The sequence below is a fragment of the Apiospora kogelbergensis genome, assembly GCF_038363985.1.
Source record: "Apiospora kogelbergensis strain CBS 113332 chromosome Unknown utg000003l_segment0_segment0, whole genome shotgun sequence".
Lineage (NCBI taxonomy): Eukaryota > Fungi > Ascomycota > Sordariomycetes > Amphisphaeriales > Apiosporaceae > Apiospora > Apiospora kogelbergensis.
The window spans coordinates 768,305-785,933 of NW_027117420.1; the positions used below are offsets into that span (position 1 = coordinate 768,305).

At 53.4% G+C, this 17,629-nt stretch overlaps 6 protein-coding genes across 6 annotated transcripts; 4 read left to right on the forward strand and 2 right to left on the reverse strand.

Annotated features, from left to right (window-relative positions):
* Positions 1 to 581: 581 nt before the first annotated feature.
* Positions 582 to 2,473, forward strand: PG998_004945 (ATP-dependent rRNA helicase RRP3; the record flags this gene model as incomplete). Its single annotated transcript, XM_066871763.1, has 4 exons — positions 582 to 1,507; positions 1,635 to 1,891; positions 2,027 to 2,174; positions 2,272 to 2,473. The coding sequence occupies 4 exons, from the start codon at positions 582 to 584 to the stop codon at positions 2,471 to 2,473; spliced, it is 1,533 nt and encodes a 510-aa protein (XP_066731860.1).
* Positions 2,474 to 3,107: 634 nt separating this feature from the next.
* Positions 3,108 to 4,710, forward strand: PG998_004946 (major facilitator superfamily domain containing protein 5; the record flags this gene model as incomplete). The annotated part of the gene is made up of 3 exons (XM_066871764.1): positions 3,108 to 3,356; positions 3,461 to 3,925; positions 4,012 to 4,710. The coding sequence occupies 3 exons, from the start codon at positions 3,108 to 3,110 to the stop codon at positions 4,708 to 4,710; spliced, it is 1,413 nt and encodes a 470-aa protein (XP_066731861.1).
* A 3,394-nt stretch (positions 4,711 to 8,104) lies between these two features.
* On the forward strand, positions 8,105 to 10,164 carry PG998_004947 (uncharacterized protein; the record flags this gene model as incomplete). The annotated part of the gene is made up of 3 exons (XM_066871765.1): positions 8,105 to 8,517; positions 8,579 to 9,911; positions 9,982 to 10,164. The coding sequence occupies 3 exons, from the start codon at positions 8,105 to 8,107 to the stop codon at positions 10,162 to 10,164; spliced, it is 1,929 nt and encodes a 642-aa protein (XP_066731862.1).
* A 485-nt stretch (positions 10,165 to 10,649) lies between these two features.
* On the reverse strand, positions 10,650 to 11,510 carry PG998_004948 (uncharacterized protein; the record flags this gene model as incomplete). The annotated part of the gene is made up of 1 exon (XM_066871766.1): positions 10,650 to 11,510. One exon carries the CDS (start codon positions 11,508 to 11,510, stop codon positions 10,650 to 10,652), a length of 861 nt encoding a protein of 286 aa, XP_066731863.1.
* Positions 11,511 to 12,129: 619 nt separating this feature from the next.
* Positions 12,130 to 14,490, reverse strand: PG998_004949 (Transcription factor TFIIB; the record flags this gene model as incomplete). Its single annotated transcript, XM_066871767.1, has 1 exon — positions 12,130 to 14,490. The coding sequence occupies one exon, from the start codon at positions 14,488 to 14,490 to the stop codon at positions 12,130 to 12,132; it is 2,361 nt and encodes a 786-aa protein (XP_066731864.1).
* Positions 14,491 to 15,256: 766 nt separating this feature from the next.
* Positions 15,257 to 17,365, forward strand: PG998_004950 (Pre-mRNA-splicing factor cwf19; the record flags this gene model as incomplete). Its single annotated transcript, XM_066871768.1, has 1 exon — positions 15,257 to 17,365. The coding sequence occupies one exon, from the start codon at positions 15,257 to 15,259 to the stop codon at positions 17,363 to 17,365; it is 2,109 nt and encodes a 702-aa protein (XP_066731865.1).
* Between the last annotated feature and the right edge of the window lie 264 nt (positions 17,366 to 17,629).

Consider the following 17,629-nt stretch of genomic DNA (forward strand, 5'->3'; position numbering starts at 1 on the left):
TGGTAGAGCGGAAGTTGTATGGCCCTTCTATTCCCGTCTGTTATGGTGTTTCTACTACAAAGCTGTACAGCCCGCCCAAGAAAAAGTTCAGAGTCCCGCCTAAAATTTCTTATCTCCAGCTATCGATAGTGGTGGAAATCGGATAAGAGTTACAAGCTGTCGATAGAGCGAACTGCCAAGACACGGCCAAAGGAACTTCAGGACCTGTATGAACTTTCAAACATGACATTTCAAATGATCAGATAGCATTATTACAATTTTCATTTTTTAACCTTTGTATACTTGACTCATATGTTGTGTGATGTAGGAACAGCATCGAGTGCTTGCCCAAGGATGGGTCCTGTAAGTCAGATAAGGCCCGCTAAAAAGTCGGGTGGGTCTTTTCCTGAATGTCAGGGAGCATCAAAGTTTGGGTGGCTTAACTTCGAATGAATCACCCTCAAAAGTGCTTAACAGCATATCATACTGCCGCTCCCTTGTCTGCTGTAGCAGTCGCGAACTTTCACCAATACATCATCAATCGTACACCAATTCAGGCCTCCCAATTCAACGACAGCCGGTTCTTTCAGCCTCCACAGGACATGTCTTCGGTGACGGGAAAGCGGCGCAAGCTGTCGCACGATGCGAAGGCGCCTCGCGCCAAGACAGACGTTAAAGGCAGAGGGAAACCTGTCGCGAAACCCGTCGAGGAAGATGAGGATGATTCAAGCGATGCGAACGAGGAGGCATCGCCTTTAGAGTCAGGCACCCTCCAAGACGAAGACGTGGCCGAGGCCGAAGCCGATGCAGATGATGCCGAGGAGGACGACGAGGAAGAGTTAAACAAATCATTCAAAGAACTCGGCATTGTCGACTCGCTCTGCGAAGCCTGCGAATCGCTGGGCTATACAAACCCCACGCCGATTCAGCAAAAATCCATCCCTATTGCTCTCCAGAACCGCGACGTCATTGGCCTGGCCGAGACAGGAAGTGGTAAAACGGCTGCATTTGCTTTGCCCATTCTACAAGCGCTGCTCGATAAGCCGCAGCCTCTGTTTGGTCTGGTCATTGCCCCTACCCGTGAGCTTGCTGCTCAGATTGGCCAAAGCTTTGAAGCTTTAGGCTCTCTAATCTCCTTGCGATGCGCTGTCATAGTGGGTGGTCTTGACATGGTACCGCAAAGTATTGCGCTTTCTCGCAAACCGCACATCATCGTAGCTACCCCCGGTCGTCTTCTTGATCACCTCGAGAAGACCAAGGGCTTCAGTCTGAGGGCTCTGAAGTACTTGGTTATGGACGAAGCAGATCGTCTTCTGGATATGGACTTCGGTCCCATCATCGAGAAGATCCTCAAGTTCGTGCCGAGGGACCGACGAACTTTTCTCTTCTCTGCCACCATGTCGTCTAAGGTCGAGTCGCTTCAAAGAGCCAGTCTGCGAGACCCTGTAAGAGTCAGTGTCACAACTAACAAGTATCAAACTGTGTCAACTCTCAAGACTCACTACATGTTCGTTCCTCACAAACACAAGTAAGTCCAGTCCTTTTCTTTTATCTTTTGTGATATTAAGACACATTCCGATTTGAATAGGAGATGGGGACATATAAGTTGGATGTGCATAATCGCAGACGTTTAGGAGTTAATCTTGATTGAACAGGGATACGTATCTCATTTTCCTAGCCCATGAGTTCTCAGGCAAATCGGGTATCATCTTCACACGAACTGTCAACGAGTGCCAACGCCTTTCTATCCTGCTGCGAAACTTAGGGTTTGGTGCAATTCCGCTGCACGGTCAATTGGGGCAGACTGCTCGTCTCGGAGCCTTGAATAAGTTCAAGGCCAAGTCACGGGACATTCTAGTAGCAACTGATGTGGCTGCTCGAGGTCTTGATATCCCAAGTGTCGATGTCGTCAGTAAGTATACCCACGTCCCTCCCTCTTGGGAAAACACGACAGATGCTAGCCGAGGCTTCTACGTTCGCGTGGTCTTGCAACCGTAGTGGTTGGAAGCTCCTGCCGAATACGACGCACCAGCTAACAACTCGCCAGTAAACTACGACCTCCCTTCGGATTCAAAATCATACGTCCACCGAGTCGGGCGTACGGCTAGAGCTGGCAGATCAGGCCATGCCATCTCCATCGTTACGCAATATGACCTTGAAATTTGGCTGCGCATTGAGGCTGCTCTGGGCCAAAAGTAAGTAAAGTAGTTCATGCTCATTAGTTGCCCTCGCGTAATGAGAAAAGGAGCGGCGCGCAAAGGCGACCCGCACCGTTACTAACCGCTTGTCTAGATACAACGAGTACGATTCGAGCAAGGAGGAAGTTATGCTGTTCAAGCCCCGTGTTGAGGAGGCTGCGCGTGAGGCACGGACCGAGATGAAGGATATCCATGAAAACCGCGATAAGAGAGGTAGAGGCCTTCAAGGAGGTCGCTTCAAGAAGGGCAGCTCCGGCAAGAGAAGACGCGACGATATGGATGCCGAGGAGGGTTGATTGTTAACTAGTGCATCGGCAAAGAGCTGGAATGAATGGATGAGATTAATATACTTAGTGTTTGACACGCTGCGCTTGCAGCTTAATCCACTGAAGATGAAAAAAGACGTTCTTGGCGACAATCGCAGTACTGAGCTGTGTATAGGATTAGGTGTCGATACCTAATTGCCCAGCGAACGATGGCAGCAGCATGCTGCTCTTGGTTGACAAGCAATATAACAAGCCAATGTGGCAACATTAAAAGTCACAGTTTTGCTTATTCCTGCCCATTTCGTCAATAGCCCATTGCCATTGATTGATGCCGTTCGTTCTACAAGACAGAAGACGGTTCCGAAGAATCGGGAAAGAGGGTCTGGCCAAGGTCTCTGGAATGACAGATCACGAAGCACTCAAGAGTGAGACATTCTTCCAATTTGCAATATTAGATGTATTATGAGTATATAGCCAGTGGGCTAGGGGCGATAGAGGTTGGAATGGAGGCGCCCAAGGGATGTGTCTCACTCACACGCCTCAAAAGCAATCAAAAATCCCATACCATTGCCTTACACCCGAATTTGCTTCCTGCTTCTTCGCTATTATGCCTTGTCTGTCTGCCTAGTAGGCACTTTCACTACAGCAAGGCAAAATAGTCAAGATGTTGGCTCTCGACATATACTGGACTTCTCTCTTGATACTCGTGCCTTGCGTGACGTTAGTCCTGGGGCGCAACATCGTCCTCCGCACATTCGGCTTGCCATCTTCATCAACTGCTGCCGGGACCGCCAAGGAGGCCTGCGAGGGGGAAGATAGAGATGTCGGTCAAAATGAAGAGACAGAAGCAAGGAATTTTCGATGGCTTTTCTTGCGGGTCTACCTGCTTGTGATGGGGTCGGAATGGCTTCAAGTAAGAAAATGACGCCCTCAGTCGAGACCTCGTGTCCCCATTAGATGGACGGCTTGCGAGAATCAATTGCAGGGGCTAATGATATTGATACTTTTGGAATATAGGGCCCTTACTTGTATACTCTCCTGAGAGATGAAAAGAGTTACCCCGACAGGACAGTAGCGCTCTTGTACATGGCTGTCTACATCTCGGCCGCTGTGTCAGCTCCTCTGACAGGGTACTTCGCCGACCGAATTGGTAGACGCACTGCGTGCTTAGCCTACTGCGCAATTCATTCGCTCGCCTCGCTCTCGGTTCTTTCCAGTCAGTTCGAGGTGATCCTCATTGGAAGGATCATCGCAGGCATGGGTACCACACTGCTCTGGTCCGTCTTCGAGAGTTGGATGGTCGCCGAATACAACGTGCGGGGCTTGGGAAGAGGCGAAAACAGCAGGCGAGGCCTTCCGCTGAGCACAATGTACGGCGTCATGACAACCTACAACTGTATCACGGCAATTTTGGCCGGGCTCGCCGCGCACTGCGTCGTTCTTGCCCTTGGATCAAAAACGCATCTGTTCATATTGGCTCTGGTACGTTGACATTCCTATCGGCTTGTGCCTTGATCATGTCTCCATATGGAGAGGTAATCAGATAGGTAGCTAATAGAAACCCCTAGTTTCTAGATGCTACCGCGGCGCTTATAATACTAAGAACCTGGACGGAAAATCGAGGTGTTGGAAATGACCAGCTACGCCAGCTGCCAGAACACGAGAGCGCCGAGCATGTCGACTCACCAGAAGACAGGCTACTTGATTCCTTGAAAAACGTTCGAGTATGGGTCCTCAGCCTGGTCTCGTGTTGCTTTGAGGGCACGATCTTCCTGTTTATGTACTACTGGCCCGGTGCTCTGCAGGGTGCCTATGATTACAATAGCAGAAGCAGAAACAACAATAACTCAGGGGCACCTCCCGACCGACAACTTCCATTTGGAGTTATATTCGCCTCATTCATGGCTATTATGGTTTTAGGCGCGCTTCTGTTCGATATCTTGATGGCCCAATACGGAAAGAGAGCAGCATCGTCGAGCAGCGGAATCCAAAACTGCCTTCCCGTTGCCCTTCTGACCATTGCCCTTCTCCTGGGCGGTCTAAGTTTCCTATGGGCCGCCTTCTTCGGCCACCACGAGATCTCGCTGCTCTGCGCCTTCCTCCTCCTTGAGGCTTGCAACGGCCTGTACGTGCCGAGCATGGGCTACCAGCGCAGCCAAACTGTCAGCGACGCGCGGAGGGCCAGCGTGTACGGGTTCATGAACATCCCCCTGTTCGTGTTTGTCGCCCTTGCGCTCATCACAACCAACAAGGACCAAGGTGAGTGATAATGTACCTAATCAACTCAATGTCACGCACACGATCACTCGACCTTTCCCCTTCCAGGCGAAGCGCAGAAACTGATCACATAACGAGAAATAGTTGATGATCATAGGCATTTCGTTTTCATCGTATGCGCGGTGCTGTTATTCGCGGCTGGGTTGGGGGCGTTTGCCGGACTACGGGTGCGCCCCTCTTCCCCAGAGAGGGAGTATGCGGAGATCAAAGAAGCGGATCTTGATGATCATGAGCCTGAAAGTCGCTCAGCTGAAGGAGGCCGACTCATTTGTGCTTGATTGAAGGTAGTAGGTACATTGCATACGCTGGCTTCCGCGATGGATTTCCAAGTGAGGGTCCCCGGTTGATGTTATGGTCACGCTGCCAGAAAGTTCTAAGCTGAAGGATAGACGACTAGCTCTGAGGTTCCCCAGGTCTTTTGGAATCAGGCACATGCAACTTGAATCGTAACGAGGTCTCTTGTCCTCACCTCATGGCTCGTGATCTTCCATATACGATATATTTGGCGCATTGAGCGGGATCCATATGTGAGCTGGGCTACTGGTGTTACACTGACTATCGTTTAATTGCGGTTGACGATAGAGGCACGGCAAATACACAATCACAGTACGGAGTAGTAAGCTTTGAGTTGGATATCATTTAGCATCCGATTGGGCTCCGGCCGGCGTGGCAGTGATACTACTCTGGGGGATGAACACACTAGCTGAAACCATTGACACGATCGCGGGAAAATCGGAGATAAGGCCAGATTGGGCCAAGCTTCAGAAAGTCGACTCTGTGAGCCGTAAATGGCATCAAGCATCAAGTGGCATGCATGCTTTCGAAAAGGCCCAGACTCGTCGAGTCTGTCGTGCCGTCTCGACACCAAGTGGGTGAGCGGGGGAGGGAGGGTAGCTTGGGAGTGAAGGGTGAGGAGGGCATTGCCGACTACTGCACGTAGGATTCGGCTCTTCCCCTGGGGGACTGCTGGCCGTCTCGCGTGCTGACCAGCCGGATTAGGCAGGTCGTAGATGGGCGACCTTAGTGGCCCGAATCCGCGGGAGGCCGTCTTGGATGTCCTACCCCAAGTGCCAAGGTCGCCAATGGAAAACCAGAGATTCGGGGTATGGGCAATGCCCATTTGAGCCAACTGCCATCTGATCCAATACGATGGAAGCCCCCCATATCGTCTCGCCTCAAACCATTGTCAGCTGAAGTCTGTTCATGGTAACGTGCCAGCAGGACGATTGTGACTACGTGCTAGGCTTGGAATTTTCAGGTAGCCAGAAGTCCTGTGAAAAGGGTGGAGGTGACGCCAAATACAAGTCTATTAACGAATGTTTGGTAACTTGTCCTTGCCGATGGAAAGTCGACCGTCCAAGCAGACAGTCCCTTATTTTTCATGTTCATCCGTGTACGAGACCGACTCTGAGAGTGATTACATAGATACAGAGGTTACAATGGAGGATGATCGGAATCGCCGTTCGGACCGCTAAACCATGTCACATATGCCGGATGGGGCATTCGTGGCCAATCGTCACACTTGGAGATATCAAGGAAAGCCCGTCAGCACGACTCAGCTTTGATTGCCTGCTTGCCTGCTTGCCTGCTTGTCTGTTGGGTCTCTGCCAGCGTCCTTATCTGCCATGTGATTTTCGGAATTCCTGCGCTTTTCAAGGCGACCAGATTGCCTGCCACCTGCTTTATTCACATACGTAGATAAGAGCACCTAGACAAAGACTGTAGGCGTGACAGGATGCTCTCCCCCTCTGCCATCGTTCTTTGACATGGAGTGTTTCTCCACAAGAAAAAAAATAAGTTTTTTTCTCCCATTCGGGCTTGGCATTACCCAGAGACACGACGTTTCCCCATATTCTCAGGCTCAATCGGCCCAGGAGGGGCGACTGGGAGGGGAAAGAGGTTGAACTCCCTTCGGCTCTCTTTCTCAGGAGGTAGCTAGGTCAATTGGCTTTTTCGGATCGGGATTGTGCTTCCCAGGAAATCCCAAGAAACCTGCCTTTCCTTAGTGTAGTAGGTCGCATGCGCGTTTGATTGATAGCCCACAGCCGCAACCCCGGAGAATCTGGGGTAGCTGGGCGCGCATCATGGTGGTAATCTGATAAATCTGCCATCTTTACCCTTTTCTGCGCCTGTGCCGCCGACGGTGCTCGTCGGAGCGGTCAAGAAAGGGTGCCTTTGCCACAGTGATAAGGGTATGACGCTACTGCGGCAGGGAGTCGGCTTGGCCTAGGCAGGGGGCCTGGCTTGGCTCGGGGCTCTGGGCAGAACGCTGGGCAGAACTCTGGGGCCTCTTGCCTGCCAGCTTTTGGCTGCTTTGCCAAAAGCTACAGGCGTTATTTCCCTTATCAGCGCCGAGAAAAGACAGAAACCAGGCAGCCAAGAATGAGGAATGGCCGCTATTGGACACTTGCGCCAATTCCCTTTTCCAGCACTTTCAAGCATAACAAGCACTTTGATTGGAAGGACCAGGTAAGCCAGTGGCTGGTGTGAACCCTGGCCCTCTGCTTTTCTGATACGGGCGTCGGGAGCTAGCGAAGTTGGATGCTTGATGCACGCGAGCACCTGCAGCAGCAAGTCTGTACATAGCAGCCGGGCTGACAACAATGTGGTACTGTTCTGCAGGTTAGCTAGCATATGTAGGGACCGGTTCCGAGGCATGGCTATCGCTGTGTTGCTTTCTCCGAAACCGTCACCGAACCAACCCCCCTGCCACCCCAGGTTCTTACCGGCTTCAGTTGCTACCATTGGAAGTTATCAACGAGTTAATGGAGATGATCCCGGTCCATCTCTCAGCTCTCCTATCAAGGACATGCATGGTAGTTGGCAGAGTCTCATCCCTCCTCCGCACAGCCCCGGTTGGCCACCTTGTGTAGAGATAGGACAACCTTCCGCTTCTAGAAAGACTCCATTCCCTAGGGCAAACCGGCAGCAGTCTAGCCCATGCGATCAGCAGCTCGGCCCAGTACGACGCAGAGAGCCAATGGAAAAGCTTTGCTGGCCATTTTTTCGGTGGGTAAGCGTTGGGTGTGGGCGCCGCTTGGAAATGGTCCCCTACGCTCAGCACCGAGTGCGCATCCTATTAAACCGATGCCAACCCGCACACACACGCGCACCCTTTTTCCCAGCATGCATGCAGATCAGATCGATCAGCAGCTTCGACTCCCTCCTCCAGTTGCGACTCCTTGCGCGCGAGTAAGGTGAAGAGCCCGACGACAAGTTCCATTCCCGTCAGGTCCAATACCTTCTCGCTTCTTTCTCCGGCTGCGGCACTGCCACCAATCAGCAATTCGGTTTTCACGTTTGCTGTCGCAAGTGTTGGTAACATCAAGCCACAGCCGCGCAACCGTAACAGGACCCATTCCTATTCCTTGGCTTGAAAAAAAGATGAACACCGCCAAGGAAGTTTTCGGGCGCGAGGGTCACAACGCCTCTGCCCAGCAAGGTGTTGACAGCAACCCCGATCCTGCCCTGGACTTCGCCCACGAGCACCGCCATGAGCACATCAACCACGGAGGGGCTGCCGCTACCCACAAGGATCGCCTGGGCGGGCACGACGAGGTCGTTTACTCGGCAGGCACCACGGATAAGAGCCATGACCTGATGGACAAGCCGTCCCAGGACTACACCACTCACAAGCTGCGCGACACCTCGGCCGAGAAGTCGGTCGATGAGGAGAGCGGCCGAGTCGGTGCCGTTGATGAGACGGAAGAGAGTACCGGCCGGAGATGGACCTGGAAGAGATTCTACCGGAAGTTTAGACTACCTGTCCACATCTTCATCTGGCTCTTCTTCACTGAGTACGTATCTCAACTTGTGGTTTCACTTTATCTGGGGAATTCATAGTAACCCAGATTCTAGATGGTGGATTGTTGGCCTGGTATTTCACCGCAACGATGGCCTTGGTTGGCTTATACCATTCCTAGTGTACCTTGCCGTCAGTCTGCGCATACTTACTCTATGGGTGCCCGCCTCCCTGTTCATGAAGCCCGTTCGTTTCGTTTGGAACAACACTTGCGTCAGAATCTACAATATCATTCCCGGAAAGCTACACCAGCCTCTTGCCGCCGCCGGCACCGTGGCCGTCTTCCTGGTCGGATCCTTCGTCCCCGAGGAGACCGGCGAGAACACGCGTGCCAATCGCGCCGTCTCTCTTGCCGGCCTGGTCGTCATGATTATTGTCATGTGGGCTACTTCTCGCAAGCGCTCCGCGATCCCTTGGCACACGGTCATCGGAGGCATGCTGTCGCAATTCATCATTGCCATCTTCGTGCTGCGAACGAAGACCGGCTACGATATCTTCAACTTCATCTCCTTCCTCGCTAGAACGTTGCTGGGTTTCGCAGGACAGGGTCTGGAATTCCTGACAAACGATAAGGTTCCCAAGCTCACTTGGTTCCTCATCACTGTTATCCCGGCCATCATCTTCTTCGTCTCCCTGGTTTCCCTTCTGTTCCACACGGGCTTACTACAATGGTTCATCGGGAAATTCGCCGTCTTCTTCTTCTGGAGTCTCCGTGTTTCGGGAGCCGAGGCAGTGGTCGCTGCTGCCACTCCTTTCATCGGCCAGGGTGAATCAGCCATGCTGATTCGACCCTTCGTTCCTCATCTTACCCTTGCCGAGCTTCATCAGGTTATGACCTGCGGTTTCGCCACCATTGCAGGTTCTGTCTTGATTGCCTATATCAACATGGGCTTGAACCCCCAGGTTCTGGTGTCTTCGTGTATCATGTCAATCCCTGCCTCGTTGGCCATCTCCAAGATGCGATTCCCCGAAACCGAAGAGACTTTGACTTCGGGCCGCGCCGTCGTCCCCGAGGATGACGAAGAGCACAAGGCTGCCAACGCGCTACATGCTTTCGCTAACGGTGCCTGGCTCGGTCTCAAGATTGCAGGCATGATCACGTCTGTGCTTCTCTGCATCATCGCCTTCGTTGGTCTGATCAACGCCCTCTTGACCTGGTGGGGCAAGTACTGGAACATCGCGGACCCGGACCTGACTCTTCAGCTCATTTTGGGTTACCTTTTGTTCCCCGTCACCAAGCTTCTCGGGGTTGAAAACAAGGACTTGCGCACTGTTGGTGAAATCATCGGTGTCAAGATTATCACCAACGAGTTCGTCGCTTTCGACACACTTACCAAGACCCACACCCTGAGCGAGCGCTCTCGTGTCATCGCCACCTATGCCTGTTGCGTAAGTTGACCCAACCCAAGCCCTCTACGCTTTTTACATTTGGTAACGATGAAACTAACGATAATCTTAGGGTTTCGGTAATATTGGTTCTCTTGGAAACCAGATTGGTGTGCTGTCTCAGATTGCCCCTGGCCGATCCGGTGATGTTTCCCGTGTGGCTGTTTCGGCTCTGATCTCTGGTATCATTGCTACCCTGACTTCCGCCTCCGTTGCTGGTATGCTGTACACGCAGCAAGTGGCGAACAACACTTAAAAACACGCTGAACTGGGAAGCAAGATCAACTACAGAAAACATTACCCAGCGATTTGAGAGAGCCGGAGAATGTTTTATCAGTTACTGGGTATACCCACTGAAGAAGAAATACGGGCAGAAATAATGAAGAACATGAATGATAAACTATGATAGTTGCCTAGCTATCGTCGAAACACGTGACTATGCATGTAAGGAGGGTTCTTTGCAGGCGATGCTTCTCGTTGAACAGCCCAGTCGCCGTATATGCCTCCAGGGGCTAGAGAGGTATTACACATGGAAAACTCTAGATGCATTGCTACCACTGGGTATCAGGGCTATTTGAAGCGTTATGTACAATCTATGGGGTTCGTAAATGCAGTTATCCCCAGTCCAACCAACTCTTCTCTATCTAATGATTGCATGGATATGGATCCGAAGGCCGAAGTCAACCCCCATAAGTCAGCCACCACCACCACATCCCATTCCAGCAGAGACGAAGTAGGATATCAACAAGTCATCGCAGGCTGTTCGTGTTCGAGGTAGCCCGAGAAATCTAGTGTCCGCTTCACCAGCTCTTCCAGATCCCGGGTCGGCACAAAACAACGACGTTGGACGAACATGTCGGCCAGTTCCGTCTTACTTTTGCCGTTTATGCTGCTACTGCTACCGAACTTTTCTATGATTTCTGTCTTTATCTTGGTAATGGAGCCCACCACCTCGTCATCGTCGTTGTTCCAAGCAGCATAGTGCTCATAGTATAGCACCAGGCCCAAGGCGTGGTGTGCCAGGCTATCTTGAGCCACGTCAGCGCTTGATACTGATCCCGAAGAGGAAGAAGAGGAAGGGGGCATTGTAGAGATGGACGTCGGCATCGGCATCGGCTGTAGCAGCATCCGCACCGCCAAATCGAAGTCGCGCTGTCCGTGCCGCTTGACGGTGAGCCCGCGGTACAGCTTCTGCGTGTCATGGTCGATGTGGACGATGGGCCCACGGACGTAGGCGCGGCGCACGATGCCGGTCTCGAGCAGGGGTTGGAGGGCGTCTTCGTAAAGGTTCCTGACGACAGATTTGCGGCCGCCGATTACTGCCACGTCGTCCTTCTTCTGCTGCTCATTGTCGCCATCACCGTCTCTGTTCTCAATCGGTGCTTCTCGTGTTGCCTCCACCAGTAGCCACGGCAAGCCGATAGTGCTAATGGACGACGACGAAGACGTGGGCTGAAAGATGATGGGAGGGAGGGCGTGGACGGGAGATAGGAACGAGAGGGCCCCGAGCAGGCGCCATGTGGCCTCTTCGGTCTCGGGCCTCTGTCTGGCGAGGTCGCCGAGGTCCTCAATACGGCGGGATGCCGTGATGGTACCTTCCATGCCGCTGCCTTGGCTTGGCTCTCGCTTGACCTGAAGTAGGTGGTAGACAGCAGTAGGCGCGAAGGAAGGTTATCGCTAGCCTCTGGGACTTTGTGAATGTTTGTTAGTATGGGAAACGGCCCTTGTAACAATGGTACTTATTTCTTTGGCGAGTTTGCTAAGTGAGCGTATCGGTAAGTACTTGTTGGTCAATTAATTGATTGATTAACTCTTGCTTTTCTCCGCTGTCTAAGTCTACTTACATCCCCATAGCTATGGGGGAAGGGGCGTGAACCTGACGATTTTATGTACAACGGTAGTAGCTGTTTACTCCCCTTTGTTCTGGGCTACAAGCGCTTGACTTGTAGAGGTTGGATGAAAGGGAGACACAATGGCTTGTCACGACTTGTCATAATGTTTCCTTATGCTGTTTGCAGTGTGTGATCTTTCTCTCTCCCGTTATCTCTGTGCGCGGGTGCCAGAGACAATGGGTCAAACGGGATATTTGATGGGCATCTGTTACGCCCTTGATGGCCATGTCAAATCGTTCAAGACACTTCCTGGGTATTATACTATACAATATGACTTGACGGACTAACCATTGCCACTAACGCCGCCTAATGCATGTGATTCTCCAATCTTAATAATACTCCTCCTCATCATCGTCGTATCGAGTGTAGTCTTCTTCGTCCTCGTACGGTTGCTCGTCCTCTTCTTCCTCCTCCTCCTCCTCCTCTTGCGGTGCATTGGTCGCCGGTTGGGTATTATCTGTTGTAGGCATATCGCCAGTCTCGCTCTCCGGCACCGAGCTGTCCTCGCGGCTCTCTCGCGAGCTGTCGGCGACACTGCCAGGGCCTCGAGATCCCTTTCTTTGACTGAAGAGGTTGTTGATAGCGTCGAGGTTGATTCTCGAACTCAGGGTGTGCTTCTTCATAGCGGCCATGGCTGCCTCGCCGGGCGTGCTGGCGGGCGTGAGCTGACCCTCACCGATCCTAGGCTTCTTCTGCCGGTTGCGCTTCTTCTTCTGAGGACCCAGTTCCTCCATCGCCTTCCTGTATTGCTTCTCCTGCTGCTTGCGAAGCCAATCCTTATTGGCGTTCATCCATATCTTCTCCTTTATGGCGATCTCGTCGGAAGTAAGCAGACAGTTCTCCACCTCGGGGTCGTCGGCAAATTCGTTTGGGTCAATATGCTCGCCCATCGACAGCTGTTGCTCTTGTTGTTGCCCGCGTGCCCAGGCTGCCTTGATACGCGCGACTAGTGCAGCGTTGGCCAGTGCACGGCGATGCTCATCGCTGTGGGGGTCGGCAATCACTTCGGCGATTTGCTGCTCCATGAGGTCCTCGTCATGCTCCCATTCGTCGTCAAAGTTGAGAAGCGGCTCGGGGTTGCGATCATACTTTCCTCGGCCTTTCTTACGCTTTGCAGGTGGCTCTTCCTCTTCCTCCCCCGGGATCCCTTCTTCTTCTTGCTGCTGTCCATCATCGTAAGTCTCGGCAAGATGGTCGACGGCTTCATCACCAGTGGGGTCATCGGCGTCAAGCCCCTCCTCTACCTCTTTTCCGGGAGCGGCAGCGACTGCGACCTTCGGAGCCGGTGCAGGGATCTTGCTTGGATCGAAGGCATCTATCATTATCGCACCGGTTTTCGGGTCAATCGACTTGGGCAGATACTCTGAGACGGGAATCTTCACCCTGGAGAAGTCGGGAGGCGGCGGCGGCGGCATCAGCTGACTTGGTGTGGGAGATGCTTGAGGAGCTGGCGTGGTCCTTTGGGTTAAGGCGGGGTCCACGAGACTGGTAGGAGTGTCCGTAGACATATTTGGGAATTCATCTTCGTCAAAGTCAACAATACGTTTCCTCTTACGGCCGGACTCGATCCGCTCTTTCTCCATTTTCTCTTTCCAATCGTCCTGGGACTTATAGAACGATGGCGGATCGTGGCGAGACGATAGAAGCTCCTGCTTCAGGAAATCTTCGATCGTCATGTCCGAGCTATCAAGAATCCTGAACTCGCCTAGGCGCTGCTCAATTGTGTGCATGGTCACCTTGACAATATAGACAATCTCTCTCACAGTTCGACGAAAACCCCATATTTGGGAAGCCATGGCAATGCAGGCGCCGCAGATGCCAGAGGGACGACGGCCCATTACCATCCAGTCGAGCCCCATACGCTGACACAGCTTTGTGGCAGTTTCGGCTACGCCTTTGGTAAGGTCCCCGAAGTCGAGGCGGTCACAGAATCGGTAGATGAGATCTTCGGGCACGACCGAGTTGATGTTGTTGTGGCTGAAGTCGTAGATGTTGTTGAGGTCTTTGAACACGTGACCGAGCTCATACACGTTGACCTTGACCAACTCGGCAAAATCTATCAGCATAACGCGACACCGCTCCTGCTTTCGGCAGGCTGCATAGAGGCATACAGGAACGACCTTGATCATGCCACGGCCTTGAATCCAGTTCATGGTGACACATAGCTTGAAGACTTGCAGGCCTTCATTCATGATACTCTCGCCAATCCGGAGTTGGTGAGCATACTGGGTCATCATGGTCTTGGCTTCTCGCACCACCTTCTCCCTGTTGTCGGTCAAATTGCCTCCGATACGACGCATACCTGGGCCCATGGGCCGGGAGGCGCCTTGGTCTGCCCCGATGAAGCTACCTTGGACCATGGCAGCACCAGTCGAGGTCTCTCCGAATTGAACTTCAGAGACGATGTTGGAGGTGTCGATTTCACGACCACAGGCTGAGCAGTATCCATCCTGGACTGGGGCTGAAGGTTCAGGACAATGCTTGTTAGGGCAAGTGCGCTGGGATGGTGCAACGACGTTGTTGCTGACCGAGGCTTCGGGGACAGGGGTTAGAGGTGCGGGTGTGAAACTGGACTGGCTCCCGAGTTTGCCTATGTTTTCGCGCAAGCGGTCAGAGTACTGGGACCCCCGGGGCTTTATGGCTGTACCCTTTTTGGAGTTGGTCTTGTTGGGCTTGAAGAAGGACGACATGGCGAACAGCCATGCAGTGTTAACAGATGTAGGACAGTATAAAAGTTCTCGGTGACGGAGGTGAGTGAGTCACTGCAGTTAGACTTTTTGGGCCAGTCTCTCTTCAAGAGCGAGCCTCGAAGGCCGCCAGAATCGAAGAGACGAAGAGGGAAGGGTGGCGGGCTGGACATGCAAACATCCGAGGCTCTCCCAAAACGCGTGTAAGTGGTTCGCGATGGGTTTGATGGAACTCGGTTGGTGGAGTTTGGCGGGAGATGCTGGTGATGAAGAAAAATGGAGGGGCAGTTGCAAGTTTTCTGTGAGAGAGATCGGTCGGTTGGCTGAGTGGGGAGGACGATGGGAATTGAAAGTTCGGCTTTTGGCTTTGGGGGAGGGGGCGCTCGGAGAAAGCCTGCGAAGCATCAAGTGGCCGGCCGCCTGTTCGAATACGCGCGCGGACGGGTTTTTGCAATCCTTCTTTATTGTCCTGCCTTAAACCAGCCCCAGCCTCTGAATTGCTGGTTTGCGTCTATTCCATTGTGATTTGATTTGGGTTTTGGTCGCACAGCAATGCTTGCTTATGGTCCAGACTCTGTATCCATCCGGACTGATGTGCAATTGAGTCTGCATAAGCCATTCGCTCCGACCTCTCGTCTCCGCCCCATGACTGCTTGTTGTACCGTCGTCATAGTGCCCTACTTATTTTAATCTCGACGTCGGCACATTCGACCGTACGCATCTGTCTACCGCCTGTTGCAACCTCATTAGACCGGTGGCTTCTTTCACGATGGACGGTCTCGATGATTTCGAGAAGCAATTAGCAGCCGAGAAAGCTGAACGCGAACAAGAGCGGGACCGCAAGCACCACAAGCATCGCCATCACCACCGTCGCGACCGCGAAGATGACGGGGAAGGCCACAGGCACAAACGATCGCGCCACTCCCATGACGAAAAAGAAGACGAACGAACAGAACACAGGAGGCGCGAGCACCGCCATCACCGCGAACATCGCGAACACCGCGAACATCGCCATGGCCGTTCCCATCGACATCGCAGCGACGCCGGCGAGCTGGAAAACGAGACGCATCTGAAGACATCGGACCCCAAGGCCGATCTCCCACTACCCGACGAAGAGACCTCCGCTGCAACCAAGAAGCTAGTCCGAGACGATTGGATGTCGGCACCATCTGCGCTGGGCGTCGATTACACCCAGAAAGGCGCCAAACGCGAAAAGACGCCACCGCCGAAAAAAGAGCCTCAGCGATATGTTCACGCCCGAGAAGTCAACGCGGCAGAACTGCGCCAGTTGAACGACGGAAAGTCTTGGGACGAGATGGAGCGGCCGGCACAGCATGACGTCGAATACACATTCGGCGACGACGGGTCACAGTGGAGGATGACGAAGCTCAAAGCCGTCTACACCATTGCCGAAGAGTCCGGTCGTCCGGTAGACGAGGTGGCACTCGAGAGATTCGGAGGCCTCCGTGAATTTGACGATGCCCGCGAGGAAAGAGTCGAGCTGGATAGGCGGGGGACCTACGGCAAAGGCTACGTAGGCAAGGAAAAGCCGAGCGGCGAACTATTCCAGGAGAGGAAGCTCGAGGCGGGCGTCCATCGGAAGGCCCAGCACCCAGCTGACCCTCGAGAGTGTGCCGACAGCATCGCTGCGGCTGTCGCTGAGGCGAACGAGGCCGAGCATGCGCCCGCCCCCAGGATCGATCAGACGGCGTTGAACAAGATGCGAGCGCAGATGATGAAGGCAAAGCTACGCAAAGCCCCTGACGCCGCCAAACTTGAGGCCGAATACAGCCAAGCGGCGGCCGCCTACCAAAAGCAAGGTCCAGAGCCGGTAGTTCTGAACGCCATGGATAACCGGCTGCTCGCCGGAACGCGTGCTGAGGCGAAGGCTATCGATACTAAGCGCGGAAGAGAGCGTGGGCTGGTGGAGGAGAATACCGAAATGACCATCGAGGACATGGTACGGGAGGAGAGACGAACGCGTGGACAAACAGGCGGCGAGGGTCTTCGGCTGGCCGAACGCATCGCCAAGGACGGTAAGTTCGATAATGACCTGGACTACATGGACGAGAACGCCGAGAAACTCGCCAAGCGCGTGCAGAAGTCCGAGATCAACCTCAAGAACTCGGCCATTGGCGATTTCCAGAAGATAAACAAGATCCTCGACCGCTGCCAGCTCTGCCACCACGAAGACCGCGACCTGCCGCCCATCGCCCCGCTCGTCTCCCTCGCCACACGCGTCTACCTTACACTACCAACGGAACCGGAGCTGGCCGAAGGCGGCGCCGTCATCGTGCCGGTCCAGCACCGCACCAACCTCCTCGAGTGCGACGACGACGAGTGGGAGGAGATCCGCAACTTCATGAAGTGCCTCACGCGCATGTACCACGAGCAGGGGCGCGAGGTGGTCTTCTACGAGAACGCGGCGACGCCCCACAAGCACATGCACGCGGCCATGCAGGCCGTGCCCATCCCCTACGACTTGGGGGACACGGCCCCGGCCTTTTTCAAGGAGGCCATGCTCACGGCCGACGAGGAGTGGTCCCAGCACAAGAAGATCATCGACACGGGCCGGGCCGCCCGCGACGGCGGGCTTGGCAAGCTGGCGTTCCGCCGGTCCATCGCCAAGGAGGCCCCCTATTTCCATGTCTGGTTCACCCTCGACGGCGGCCTGGGACACGTCGTCGAGGACGCTAACCGATGGCCCCGCGGTGACCTCTTCGCTCGCGAGATCCTCGGCGGCATGCTCGATGTGGGGCCCGACGTCATCAAGAAGCAGGGCCGCTGGCATAAAGGGGATCCAAGGGCGGACGCGTTCAAGAAGCGATGGCGCAAGTTTGATTGGACTCGCGTGCTTGCTGATGAGGCCGCTGCTTAAAGCTGTGTAGTTTACTTGTAACACTTACAATCACTAATGCATACCCCAGCTACGTGTAATAGGTACGCTGCAGTAGGAACTTGTAAATTGAATCTGAGTTGTTCCTAATCACTTACCATTGTTGTTGAAAACAAGGATTGATTTGAGAATTTGGTCATGTCAACGGTATATAGATGGTTGGAACCGCACAGCCAGTGGTCAATTGGACATGCGCGAAAAAAAAAAATTAGATGGGTATCTTGTGTAAATTGTGACTTTTGCTTG